The following is a 15,086-nucleotide window of genomic DNA, read 5'->3' as shown; positions in this document are numbered from 1 at the left end:
GAGAGCGGAAGAGAGGGAGAATTGGAGAAAGGAAGAGAGAGAGGGGGAGGGAAGGACAAGTAGAGGGCAGGAAGGCCGGTGGAGGCCCTCGAATGACCGAAAGAGTGGGGAAGATGGAGAACCGGAGAGAGGAAAAAAGAGAGCGAGAGGGAGAGGGCGGGGAGGTTGGTGGTGGCCGCTAGAGGGCCACGGAGGCCTTCAGATGATTGGAGCAACACCGTCCTCCGAATTGAAACAAGGGCCTCTTATTTCGATCTTTTTTATTTTTGCTGATCAAAATGGATCCGGAGGATGGAGCCACTTCTCCGATCATCCGGAGACTTCTGTGGCCCTTCAGCGGCCATTGCCACCCTCATCACCCTCTCCCTCTCCTTCCCTCCCTCCGTCCCTCTCTTTCTCTCTCTTCGAGCTCTGGTAGCCTCGAGGCCCTTCGGCAGCCTCTCCAGCCTTTCCCTCTTCTTCCCCCCCACACTCTCTCTTTTCCTTCTCCCTCCTCTCATCCTCGCCGACTTCTTGTTTCAAATGTCCGAACTCGAAATCATCTCGTTAGCCACTGGTATGGTTCAGCATGCCCCGAACCGGGTGGTTCGGGATGGTTCCGCCATCCATGGTCATAACTTTCCTTTGGATAATATCTGATTGTCCAAAATTCTAGAGGCCTTTTCCTGATAGCATTACTCTCTAGAAATTTTAGAACAAAAATTTCTTGAGCGTTATTGTTAAACCAATTGATGAATCTTTGTCTTGTTATTCTATTTTGCAACAAGAAAGTAGGTGAATTGTCGACCCAATCCCTTCTAACCTAGCACTTTAGGTCTAGTAGCGCTGGCAATTTACTCCATTCCATCGGGTACCCAACTCGATCCGACCCTAATAGGGCTAGTTTTACCCAACCTGCAGTGGGTTTGATGCCCGTGCGATAATGGTTAAACTGGCCTTAAACCCAATCCGTATATATATGACTCTTCATAAGTCCTCTTTTTAAAAAAATTGATTTATATGCAAAAAAATTGATTTTTGTAGCTTTACCTGGCCCGATCTGTCCAACCCATTTTGTGTAACTCTACTCGCCACGCCTAAGGCAAGTACAGGTAATGGCCTAGTTGATCAGTACTCGACTCGTTGCCATCCCTGAGGTCTAGTACGGCTTTGCAGATTATTCCTGAATGGTCCTACATACAGTAATGAGTGTAGGTACTAGGTTATTGCCTCCTCAAGTGACATGCCTAAGGCAACTAGCTGTCTCCCATTTATACAAGTTGGCTTTAAGGATTATGTTGTTCAAGTCCATTGCTGCTTTGCAAAGCATCCCAGTGTTACACCAGCAATTCATGTATGTTTTAGGTCATGCCTTCTCGCACAACCTATTTAAAGCAACCAGCTGCTTCCTGTTTTTGTGGGGTTCAGTCTAGGGATTATGGTATGATTTGTCAAATTTGAAAACATTTTTACCAGCTTCAAACATAATGTGAAGCCTATCAATTGATTTTCGATTCTTGTCCCATGGTAGTTGGACAAAAGGACTGGGTTTGATATATGGAAGGCTGATAGGCAAGTAGGTGACATAAGTTCTTTTCATTTAATTTACATGCATGCATTCAAGGAGTAGTTGCACTGCTCTTACTTGTTCCTCCTTAATAAACAAATCTAAATTTATACTTTCAAGTGTATAAAAAAAACTACATTATTGTTATGGTCTCAGACTCTCATCTATCCAGGGTCCCGGGAGGGGTGAACTGGGAACATGCTGACCTTTGACCTTTTTTGTGCACAAAGCAGCTTCCTCAGGACTCCCAACATTGTGCTTGTCAGCTCAAGCTTTTACCATTGCACCTCACTCTCACGTGTATATCATTTTTAACATGGAACACGTCACCAACTCATCATTTCCTCAATGCAACAAAAATGACCAGAAAATTTGGCTGAAATGCCTTGCTTTTTTTTTTTAATAAATAATATTCAAAATGCGATAGCTTTAACAAATAATATGTGCATCTGGTGGGTCTTTTTGTTGCAGACTCTGAGTGTGTTGCAGCAACATTGCTTCTTTAAGTCTTTTATTATTTATTGCATCTTGTGAGTTCTTGGCCTAACCTTAATTCGGCCTTGTTTGTGTGATCTAGTTTTTCAGATTTAAGAAAATGTAGATCATTTTTTCACATCATTGTTATTAACTAAGAAGATGACTTGTTTGATTCTGATTACATATATCTAGGTATCCTGTTGTTCCTACTTTACTTACAAGGATACGTTGGTGGAGATTATGTCTCGATGAGGCTCAAATGGTGGAGTGCAATAAAGCTTCTGTGACAGAGATGGCAATGCGATTACATGCTCAACATCGTTGGTGCATTACAGGAACTCCTATACAGCGCGGGCTTGATGACGTGTATGGACTATTACGTTTCCTCAGGGCTAGTCCATTTGACATCTATAGATGGTGGGTTGAAGTTATTAGAGATCCATATGAGGTATGGTTGTAATTCTTATTTCTTCAAGCTTTCTTCTTTTTTTTTTTGTGTGTTGGGGGAGTTGGGGGGGGGGGGGTGAATGCGGGCAGGTTAGGGGGTTATCCAATAGTGAATCCTTGCACATCTTTATGTAAGTTTGTGAATGATAAGAAAGAAAATGCCTATCAAGCATTGATTTCTGGTTGTACAAGTTTTAGTAAAGATTTCTGATGTCTTCCTTTTGCATTTTAAAATTTGTATGAAAGATTATTTGGTTTCGTTATCTTTTTCCTCCATGACATCAGGTAAGAGATTCATTTATCTGGGAGGACATAAGTATAAGTTCTTTGACTTGATTGGTGCATCATCAATGCTATCCTTAGTTTTCAGCTTTCCATGTTATTGTTGCTTAGATCTTGACAAATGATAATATGGAGGACTGCTTTTGCATCTAATTGCTACATAATGTTATTGTTGAAAAGGTAAGAGGAAGTTAATACCAAAGTTAAGCATTGGATGTTGATGTAGATGGTGAAGCATGATATACAGATTATATTTAGCATGATTCATCGAACCGCCTTGAACTGGGCAGTGTCGGGTGTTCTGAGCCATACTAGCCGCAAATTGAGATGGTTCAGCCTTCCGAATCGGAACACCGAACGAGGGAGAGGGACACAGAGGAAGGGAAAGAGGGGGGAGAAAAAAAGGGGACGATGCCTTCGGAGGGCCGGCGGTGGCCCATCGAGGCTGCCAGAGGGTTGTAGAGGCCTCTGCATCTATGTTGCCCGATAGGGCATTTAATGAAGAGAGATAGAGAGAGGGGGAGTGAGGGTACTAGAGGGAGGCACAGCCGATGGAGAGGTTGCCGAAAGGCATCGGATGGCTGCCCTGGCCATCGGACGGTGGAAAAGGCATGGGCGGAGTCGTGGCCGCAGAACAGAGGTGATCGTCCTTGTTCATCGCATTTTTTAAAAAACAATAATGAATAGTGAAGCCAGCAAATCCGTTGCCAGTTTCACTGTGGTCGAGTTTTTTTGAAAAAAATTCATAAAATAGGGGCAATTGTCTCTATTTCACGTCTGTGGAGCCATGGGCCATGATTTCGCCGTCTGACAGCCAGCTGGAGGCCCTCCGATGGTCTCTCTACCGGCTTTTCCTCCCTCTTTTTCTTTCCCTCCTCTTTTTTTTCTCTCTCTCTTGGCCGCAATTTGGCAGAGGAAACTGAGGCCTTAGCGGTCCTCCGACTATGCCTGCGGGCTGCTTGTGGCCACTGCCAACGTCTCCTCTAGCCACCCACTCCCTCCCTCGCCTCCCGTCTTTCTCTTTTCCTCCTTGATTTATTTCTTTGCTTCTGTGTCGATTCACATCGGTCTGGTCTGGTACGGACCCATACCGACTCGTACTACTGGCTGGCCAACATGGATCCCGATGTTGGTTTCGCGGACCTTGATATTTAGCAATATATAATGAAGAAGACCTTTGGTTCGAGGGCAAGCTAGAGAATATAGTCCTTAATTTTGATTTACTGAAAGTTTTTGGTTGGTTTATAGTTCTTTTTACCTGAATTGCAAAAATTAGAAGTTTATTGTAAAAGTTATGATATATTGTTTGATCTGGCTCCCAAAATTTTCATGAAGGGATAAATGAAATCTTATGTTTGCTGAATATTTACAGAAGGCCTGAGATTTGGTTGTGTTTGGGCTGCGAAGACCGAATACATGGGATAAGTAAAGTTACATGGTTTCTGGGAATTTTTGTAAGGCCTGTTGTTTGGGTGCACTTGGGAAGTTTCAGATATGATGAAAGATTTGCTTGCAGAAATGTGGGAGAGAGTAAGGATTAGAGAGTTTGCAAGGGTCGTAAGGAGTAATATATAGGTACAATTGCATGGCCAAATTTTCTGGACATCACACACAGGATTGATGGAGTCACACCTTCAAAACCTGCAGTCACACATGATTGGAAAAGGTAAAAAGTTTAAAACAAAAATCTCTTAAATTGACCAACTTGAACTGATAGATAATAATTGGTGGGTATACCTTGTGAAGACTTTTAAAGGTTCCCTATTTCAGGGCATAGGAGACTATTCGAAGCAAAAACCACTTCCATTGATACAACTCCTCTATTAAACCTAAGTTTTGTTTTCGAGGAAACTGCTGGATATAAGAAAGAAGAATTAAAAAGGGAGGAATACCAGATAGCCATAATTTAGTGAACCAAATTGCCTTGTGTGGGCACTTTATGCATAATTAGGCACGAATATATGCATGTGGAAACAATTATTTGGGAGGGATTTTGGATTCCCACTCCCAATCTTTTTATTCTTTCATTAATAAAGATTTGATTATGAGAAGGTAAAGGGTGTTGTATGTGGGTCTTTTGGAAGGTTGGCAGTGATAATAATTGTTGTGGAGCAACTGATTTACGGTATGGTATCTCTTGATCCTGTTAGATAGACTTGATGGATACTCATTTGTGTATGCCAGTACATGTAGATAGATATGTAGATATACACATGTACCTCTGACCTCCCGTGACCCATATGTAATATTTAAGATGTATAATTCTCGATTAATCATGTAATTGAGAGTTTCATAGAATGCAGCCATTCATATCTTCTTTGAATGAGGCAGATTATTGTCATAATCTTTTCATGATTTGTATTACAGATGAGAGATGTGGTTGCTATGAAATATATTCATAATTTTTTTAAGCAAATCATGTGGCGTTCATCAAAAGTGCATGTGTCAGACGAACTGCATTTGCCCCCACAAGAGGAGTGTTTATCCTGGCTCATCTTCTCACCAATTGAAGAGCATTTCTATCAGAAACAACATGAAACTTGCGTGAGCCATGCACATGAAATTATCAAAAGTTTGAAAGATGATGTTCATAGAAGAGAATCTCTATCTGGTATTTGTTATTTCATCAATTTCATTGAAGTATGTAGATGTTTCAAAGTTAACACCACTGAAATTCCAACACTTTTCCAGGTCCTGATGCTTCACGCAATGGATTTCTCTCACATAATGAAGTTGTAAAGCTTCTCTTCCCACTCTTAAAGCTTCGTCAGGCATGTTGCCATCCTCAAGTTGGGAGTTCTGGTATCTGCTCTTTGCAACGATCTCCTTTGACCATGGAAGAGATATTAGAAGTGAGCTCAATATGTTGAAGCTTAACACCATGTTTTTTTCATATCCATGCTGTTTGTGTTAAATTTCCTCAATGAGTTCAAGCTTCTAAGTTTTAGATTTTCTGTTAGGTCCTTATTGGCAAAACCAAAATTGAAGGAGAGGAAGCTCTAAGACAAATTGTTAGTGCACTTAATGGTCTAGCTGGTATAGCTATAATTGAGCAGGATTACAAACAGGCTGTGTCACTATATAAAGAAGCACTGGCTTTAACTGATGAAAATAGCAATGATTTCCGTTTGGACCCTTTACTGAATCTTCACATTCACCACAATTTGGCTGAATCACTTGCGAACACTTCCGAATTTCTACAACAATGTCCATTAATGGGAGCACATTCCTTTGAAAATATTGAAGTGAAAAACAGAAAAGCAACTGGTGTGGTAGGCAAGTTTGATAAGTACTATGTGAAGAGAAGAAAAATCAGCAAGGACAGCAAGTCAGTTGCAGCCACCCCATCTTCTGAGCAATATAAGAATCCAGATGATATTTTTCCCCATTTAACTGGTAATGATGGAGACACAGGTTTGGGAGTTGATGGTCAAGTTTCATGCAGATGTTATGCTGATGATTGCCTTAGAAGGGAATGTGAAGATATTAAACAGAATTACCTGTCTGTGTTCAACTCAAAGCTGTCTTTGGCTCAGCAAGAGTTTAAAGATTCGTACATGCAGGTACTTATCCTGATTATCTTTGCTTCGTTTTTTTGTTTTCCCTCCAGGTACTTATCAATCTGTGTTTATTTTCTTTCCCTCAAGAATTCGAAGTGAAAGAAGTTATTCTAAGTTCATTGGAGCAACTTATTTGCTGCCTGTGCATCTGAACTGGCAAATGGCACCTGAGTGTGTCATTGACTGTGCTTCTATCAAAACCTTGACTCTTTCGGTTTTGTTCCAGATTCATAACCTAAGTGGCACTTCTGCTGTTATCATTCTATTTATGAATTATGCAAGGCCTCTCTCTTATTTATACCAATGAGAACATATCCTCTCTAACATTTTCATGATTATTCAATGTTTGAGATTTAGAATATAAATAATCCAAAAACCATTTCCTAGTTTATGAGTTTATTTTAAGCATTCGTTCTTGAAGTTTCCAATGGAGATCGCTTAGTTTGCAAGCAGTTACAGAAGAAAAGTGTTATCAAAATCTTGATATGAGTGTTACGAGATCTGCACCAATCAAAAACAATAGTTTCAAATTTTGGAAAATTCCTAAATAGATTCTGTATGTCAATGTTTATTCTAGAAATGCCTGTCCCACTTTTCTTTTCAAAATATTTCAAATCCTCTATTGTGTCTTTCCAATCTGCCTGGATTTGTGGCTGCATCTCTTATGTTCTCTAATTCTCCAACTGCATGTAATTGGGGTCATGTAGCCAATTATGTTATCTCTAATCAATAATCTTAGGTATTGAAGTTCATAATCTTAATTGAAATTAATTCTTCTTTTTATGTCCCCATTCAAATAAAATTCCTTTGTAGAGCAAGAAACGCTCCACCCACATACTTCCTATTGCAATCTAGGGGATTTCTTGCTAGCCTCTGTCTACTTATTGCCACCCCCCTTCTGGAACCCCCATAGCTGCAACCCCAAAATCCAATTGGATTCTCAGAGCATCTGTTATGTTTATGTTTTCCATCAATCTAATGCCAGTGTGCGCCCCTCTACCAACTCTTCAACCATCCCATACTTATTTTCATATTACCAATTACATTTCTAACTTTAGTTAGAAGTCTTTAGTGCTCAAGTTAAAGAAGAAATGTTCACTATTTGAATTAAAATTTAACTTCTCCCTATTCAAATGAAGTTCATTTCTGAATTTGGAAATTATTTTACTAAAATATGGTGTCTATTTTTCATATGTATGTTTAAATACCAGTCCTGATTTTTGTACTATTTCCATCGGAATGATATTGTATTAGCAACATGGTCTGCCGTACCGCTTGCTACTGGGCGTACCATAATAGTACAGTGCCATGTCATGTACCATGCCCACACTTGGTACACTATCTTGTGCCATACTAAATTGCATCCGGATACTATAATAGGATGGTACCGGTATGGGGTCTGGTACTGAGATGGCAAACCATGATTAGCATGGTTCTTGTAATGATATGTACCAAAACTAATAGCATCAAAAAGAATGAAAATCATTTGTACTGATGAGTATTGTCGGTATAGGATCATTGATAAGCTTCGATATTGTCTGATATGGATTAGTAAGGCTGTTATGTACTGGTATGGTTTGTTTTGTTGTGGTGCCACCTGTATTGGTGCTGTTTTTGCATTGGAACCATACAGTATTGATGGTACCTTCCGATTTTGGTGGTTTTGAATCCATGGAAATATGGTCATTATCTTAAATGATGTGTCATCATCTGATTGGAGCTCAAGCTAAGTTTTCTATGACAAACAACATTTCCTAGTATAAACTACTAGCAATGTTAGTCCTTAGGAATTAATATTAACAATTTAAAATCTGCCAATTGTGCTTCGCTGAAATTAAACTTTACCACTCATTTGAAGACAGAAGGAATGAGTGCAATTGATGAGGTTCGGTGATTGAGATTGAATGATTTTAGAAAATATTTTGGATCAAATATAGAGTGATAGTTGATGATTAAAACAGCAAATTTAACCATAGTTAATTAAGCAATGAGACAATACATGTGACTAGTTGTAAATGTGAGCAATTCCTTTAGCAAATTCCCTAGGGGCATTCATTAACATTTCTGATTAAAAAAATTAATGCCAATTAAGTTCAATGGTGTCCATTCTATTTAGGAGTAATTAGGAAAAGAAAAGCATCAAGACCTAAGGTCTTCTCAACCAGTTAGACATAGAGAGCATGTTGGACTCAAAGGTACCTACTATAGGAATTTATAAAGTGGTCATAATTTTTGAAGTATGCCTCTTCAATGAAAATTTATGCCTATGCTTGCCTGATCGAGTGCTTGTACCATTTCCATATATGTTTATATTTGATTTAAGTCAATGTTCTATTTTTCCATTTATGTTTATATTTTTAATGATATTTAGATATTTGTTTATGTTCTTAATAATCTTTTTTTTCCTAGTTTCAATGACAGTAAAGCAATTATCACCCACCGAACATTTATGTGGGTTTTTTGAAGTCTCATCAGCATGTATTCTCTTTCTCATGTTATTTGTATGTAGTCTGCGATCTTTTTCAATTATTTTAGCAAATGTTTTTCCATGTCTTTTCAGGTTTGCAGTATCTCTAACGAGTTCAATAATCAGAGCATGACGTGGTGGTTGCATGCCCTTGACCTTGTTGAGCAAAATAAGGATTCCTCAAAGGAACTACTCAGAAGGATCGATCAATCGAGTGCTAGTAGCTCTGCATCATTAAGAGTATCAAAAAAGTTAGTTCTGCTTCTCTTGTCACTGTTTACCATTTCATTGTTTCACCTCTTATATTCTCTCCATTCCTTGTTGATAATGATGAACTTAAATGATGTGACACCACTACTTTTACAATATACCAGCACATAAACCCCGCAATGTGTGGGATTATTTTTTTTTAAATTTAGAAAGTATACCATTTCTAGAATATTATATTTTATTAATTATATAGTTATTTATAAATAATATATTTATATTAGTATATAAACTATTTTTATCAATAAATAACTTTATTAGTTTTTAATAAAATATAGTTTTTAATAAAATATAATTTTGTTAATATATTAATATATTATTAAAATATTATTAATATTTTGACAATATCATTATTAAAAAAAATTATTGCTTTTACTAAAATACTATTACTGTTATTAGTAAAATATTATCAATATATTCTTTGTTAAAATACTAGTAGCATTATTAGTATTATTAAGATTATTAAATTTATTATTTTTACGAAAATGTTTGTGCTTTTAATTAATGTATCAAAATATTATTGATTTATGTTATATTTATATTTTAGTATTATGATTCTTTGATGCTGGGGAAAGTGTATCCTAGGAGGAAATAAGGAAATTGGACTTCAGAAAATCCATTAGAGACTTGTGTATCTAGAACTAATTAATAGCATCTTAGCATAAGTAAACAAAGCAGTTAAAATCAATTCTAAATTGCATAAAAAACCCAATTTCAATGATATTACTTTATTTAGAAAAGATTTTGATGCATAATTGAAAGAATTCCAATAGACAATAATCACCTCAAAATTTATAGATTAAAAGACAACATGACATAAACTATTTTTCAAGTTATTTAAATAACATGGTAGTAGAAACCGACATAATCATATGTCAGTTAGGTGTTTTCTTATGTTTTTCTTGTCTCAGATTTTCTACAACTTGTGTATCTTGAAACAATATTTTCATCATTAGCTGTTTCATAATGCTCATTATTTAGTAGAATAGGACCACTAATTTGCTTTCCATGCACATCTCTTTCTTGATGGTCCTGTCAACAAAAGCACTGCCATCTTCATTATCTTCAATCTGCTAAAAGTGTTTAGTTATCAAGTGTTAGAACAAAATACATAAACATAATCATCTATAAGTAAAAGAATAGGAATATATGACTTACAATAGTTTTTTCTCAATTTTTATTATCTTTTAATTTCTCATTTGCTTCATCAGAAAACACTTTAAGAACAGAATAGCTTTGCCCTCCCTTCTTACCTTCTCTTGACGGAAGTTCCAGAAACATTGAAAAGAGATAATACCATAAGCTACTAAATTTCCATCGTTTCTTCCCTAGGTTAGCAGAATTTTCTTTTATTAGTGAATGCCGCTAAGGGAATTGCTTTAATGATGATTAAGTATTATAATCTACTTATCCTTTTGAAGAACCTATAGAAACATGCAAACTCAATATGGGTGTGTAGAAAACATCATATGTTGGATTGTATCCAAGCTTCTACATCATCCAATTTAAGAATGTTGGAAATATACATTGGTAGTATGTAACTAAACATGAAGATAGGGATAGAAGTATTTTTCCAGTCCAATCATGATGAATATGTACATGTTGCAATGGATAATAGATCTGTTACATCTATAAATGCTCAAGTATTATTGTCTGGGTTGTTTTCAGAAATTTCTCTTTTTTGTCTACATGATTATAACAACCTTTCTTATAAAAGACCTTGGTTATATATCTGTTTATCTCTGTCTTAATTGTAGATCTTAATAAAGATATATAGTTCATCAAAGGAAGAAAACTTTTACACATCAGTGTAAGCATGGTGGGCATTTTGCATTGAAGATACACAATGTATGTCTTGCAACTTCATCAAGAGCATGTCTAGTGTATATGAGTACTTTAAAAAAAAAGTGCTACTATAAATATGCTCCCAATGTGGCAAATTTTAAGTTTTGTTTTCTGAAACCATACTAGGTTTTGCAAGTCCATCCACTCCTTTATTCTGATTGATTACAGATAGGAATATCAAAGTGATAGATTTAATTAGATGTAGCTAAAGTACATTTAAAAGAACCCTAATTTACGAGACAAATCAACAAATGATGAGGAAAGAAAAGGTACCCAAATTAAACTAGCACTTGGTACGATTCTTTTGGCATTTTACGACCAGAAACACCCTCTCTGCTGGTGTGAGCAGCTACCCAAGAATCCTCTCCCTCATCTTCCCCTACTTCTCCTCCAACTCCACGTTGCTTGACTTCCCAAGTATCTGTGCATGCAAAAAAAATATTTGTTCAACCCTGCTTAGAGGCCTACATTACAAAAAGAAGATATTCAACAATATATACAACTTCCAAAAGATACAATAATGATTCTTCAAGGAACTGAAAAAACAAAGAACCTGACTGAAGTTTAAAAATGAATATGGCATTCTATTTTTTAGATAATTCTTAATATTCACAATTTCTTAATTATTCAACTGAGTCATATATATTAAGCCATAAAATCCATAACATTTTCAAACAATAACATCTCAGAATCAAAAGATCACATGAGTCATTCTATAGTAATAGCCAGGCATGTTAGCGAATTAACATGTCACAATCATAGGATTCAGTGACATGATTATATAAAAAAACAAGGACATTGATAAATAGTTGGAACAAATACAACAAAAAAATGTAAAATAATTTCGCACTATTTAAATTGAAACCCCAAAAAATACTAATGGTTTAATACATTTCCTTCAATTTGATTTATTGACTTGGAATTTTTCGTATTAGCAAAAGCAGCAAATTATGTCTCTCGAACTTATTGCTATACTGAAAATAATAGTTTTTTTCTAAATAATTGTGAAGAGTCTCTAGTGGTATATTTTTACTTGAGCTCTCTATCTACTAATAATCTAATGAAGAGTCTCTAGTAACATACATCTTTTATCACTAGCACATTTATTGGAAAGCAAGTGCAGGTGTGAGAGTGAAATTCTTTGGAGTGTATAGGTGCAAGACCCCAAACGGAGAACCTACTGTTTATTGTCATCGATATTCCGATCTTGAATATACTATATGGTAATTGACAGAGACCACATCATATGTGATTGAGTTTCTTGCGTGTATACCCTAATAAATATCAAAAATTATGTGAATACACTCACTAATTTACCATTTGCATGTATTCCCTCATTATTTGCTTGTATACCCTTTTAAATATATAAAATTACATGACTACTCTCACAAATTTACTATTTGTGTACATATCCTTATAAATTATTTCTTTTTGCATGTCTGCCTTTAGTGAGTTGGTGAGGAGTGATTCTTGCGAATAGCAAGCATCTAGGCTCCTCATGGGGAGTGAGGCCGATCTTTGAGAAGCTTGGATGGGCAAAACATATCAAAAGTTTAAAATATATTGGATTTGATCTTATGGTCTAAAAGTCCCTTGTTGGCATTGCTATTCCTCCTCTGTGGCAGCAATAATGTTCTCCATCCGAGCCATTAATCACCCATCCCATCCTTTATACCAAAAATTCTACTCGTTTAGTCACTTATTTCGGCGATGACAAAGAAACAAATTGGGCAATTATTATATATGTGCAAGGCATCTTAGCTCTTTTGGGCCAAGTCATGCTTAACTTTCGCGCATGGGTTTCTTTTGTGAACCGCTTTTGAGAAATTGTAGTCTAGATTTGGTTTAGGTCCATCATGCCCCCGACATTGCTCTTCGAACTATCCCGAACTGGATGGTTTTGGCTGTACCGAACCATATCGGCAGGATATCGGTCCGATTCCAGTGTACAAAATGGCACAATGGCCGTCTCGAATGGAGGGAGAAGAAAGAGCAGAAGAGAGAGAAGGAGGGGGGAGAGGAGAGGGAGGGGAAGAGAGGGCCGCCATCCGAGCTCTTACGGAGCTCGGCAAGGGTGGAGGAAGGGATGGAGAGAGAGGGAGACTGCTTATCGGGTGTCTGGAGGCCCTCGAAGGCCTCCGGATGGATGGTGTCGCCGTTGCAATGTCTCCGACGGCCAACGAGCCAGCATTAAGGGGTGCTGAGGGCATTCAAGGTCGGAGGGGGGCCTCCACCCTCTAGTTCGAAATAGGGTTCATCCTGTTTTGATTTTTTTTTATCTTTTATCAAGCGAAGTAAGCTATCCTCAGTTGCTGACTTTGCCATATTTTTTTTTAAATTTCGGTTGAAGTCGACAATTTGGTTACCGACTTCATCTAATAAAAGGTCAAAAAAAGAAAAAGAAAAACAGGGGCGAATCCCTGCTTCGAACTAGAGGAGGGCAAAGGCCCTTCTCCGGCCTCGGCCGCCCTCAGCACTCCTTGGCGTTGGCTTGCCGGCCGTCGGAGGCATCATGACAGCATCACCATCCGTCTGAAGGGCTCCGAGGGCCTCCAGACATCCGATAAGCAGAGGCCTCCGGAATTTGGTAAGCACTGTCCCTTTCTCTCCTTCCCTCCCTCTGCCCTCATCGAGCTTGGTAAGAGCCCGTTGGAGGCCCTCTCTTCCTCTTCCTCTCCCTCTCTCTCTTCCTCTCTTTCTTCTGCCTCTCCCCTTCTCTGTGTTGTCAGTTCAGCCCGACATGTGGTCCTGTAACTGTTTGGTGATCCTTAGTCCCTAGCCTTCAACTAGAAATCAAGATTTTCATAACCGTCTCGAACTGGACGGTTCAGGGCATGCCAAACCGGACCAACGAAGAATCAGAACGGTTTCGGCTTAGAAAGCAGCACACACCGGCGCCGAGAGAGAAAGAGAGGAAAAGAGAGGAAGAGAGGGAGAGGGAGAGAGACCACGACGCTGTCGGAGGTCAACAGTGGCCCCCTGTGGCCGTCGGAGGGTGGCGAAAGCCTCCATGGCTTGGTTTGCTCGATAAGGCTTCTAAACGAGAGAAAAAGAGAGAGAGGAGGGAGCGACTTACCGGAGGGAGGTGCAGCCAGTGAAGGACCCACTGAAGCTTGCTAGGCGGCCGCCAGCCGGTGAAAACCGTGTGGGCGGATTTGTAGTTGCAGAAATAGGGGCTACCATCATATTTTTTTAAAAACGCGATGAATAGTGAAGCCGGCAATCGGTTTGTCAGTTTCATTTTTTGCCAGCTTCATTTTTTGAATTTTTTTAAAAAAGACAAAAACAGGGAAGCCGGTAAATGGTTTGCCGGTTTCACTTAAGTGAAGCCGGCAAACCAATTGCTGGCTCATGTTTTTTTGACTTTTAAAAAAAAAAGCCTCATGAAATCTGGGCATTGCCCCTATTTCACGTCCGCGGCATTGCATGCATGGACTACGTTGTTCGACGGCGACGGTGACCAGCCGAAGGCTGTTCGGTGGTGCCTCCGACTCCTTCCTCTCCTTCCATTTCTTTCTTCCCCCCTTTCTCTCTATTTCTCTCTTTTCCTCCCGGTTCGCTTCTTTTCTCTGTGTCGGTTCGCGCCGGTCCGGTCTGATACGGGATGCGTACCGATCCGTACTGTTGGCCGTCCGGCATGGGCTTCGAAACTGAGTTCGCGAACCTTGCTAGAAACACTTTTTTTTTTGTTTTTTTCTTATATCCATGAGCATTATATTACCAAAAAGTCATAGATACAAAGTATAAGATGTCATTTGCCCCATATTACAGGAATACTAAACATAGGCATCCAACTCAAAAACAGAGAGTAAACGGACCCTAGAGAAATTTATAAGGGTACACATAAATAACAAATTTCAAGGGTATACATGCAATTTCAGATATTTATAAGGGTATGTACACAAAAGAAAAAAACTCTATCTTTCTTGTAATCTAATGTCATCAAATTCTCATTAGTATTTCATGCATAAATGAATCTTATCAACTTTTCAAAATGTTTGCTTAATTGGAAAAGGGCATTCAAGACAAGCACAAGATTAACAAAATGTGCAATTTATTAAGCATTTATTTGGTTTCAGCTTCAGCCTATCTGTCTTGCTGAGTTAACCTCCTGTGAAGAGAAACATACTTGAGGTGTATTTTGTTTGAAAGATTTCACATTGATTCTGACCATTGACAAAATGGATTTATTAAG

At 38.2% G+C, this 15,086-nt stretch overlaps 1 protein-coding gene across 2 annotated transcripts in view; it reads left to right on the top strand.

Annotated features, from left to right (window-relative positions):
• LOC105044839 (uncharacterized) overlaps positions 1–15,086 on the top strand; it is a 51,363-nt gene that overhangs the window by 13,865 nt on the left and 22,412 nt on the right. For both annotated transcript variants that reach the window (XM_019850760.2, XM_010922867.2), the window contains 5 exons: positions 2,216–2,471; positions 5,120–5,363; positions 5,444–5,604; positions 5,713–6,315; positions 8,873–9,030. In XM_019850760.2, coding sequence (XP_019706319.2) covers positions 2,216–2,471; positions 5,120–5,363; positions 5,444–5,604; positions 5,713–6,315; positions 8,873–9,030 — 1,422 coding nt within the window. The remainder of the gene's footprint in view (positions 1–2,215; positions 2,472–5,119; positions 5,364–5,443; positions 5,605–5,712; positions 6,316–8,872; positions 9,031–15,086) is intronic.

The sequence above is a fragment of the Elaeis guineensis genome, chromosome 5 (genome assembly GCF_000442705.2).
Source record: "Elaeis guineensis isolate ETL-2024a chromosome 5, EG11, whole genome shotgun sequence".
NCBI classification, from domain to species: Eukaryota; Viridiplantae; Streptophyta; class Magnoliopsida; order Arecales; family Arecaceae; genus Elaeis; species Elaeis guineensis.
This window is presented reverse-complemented; position numbering and strand designations above follow the sequence as displayed.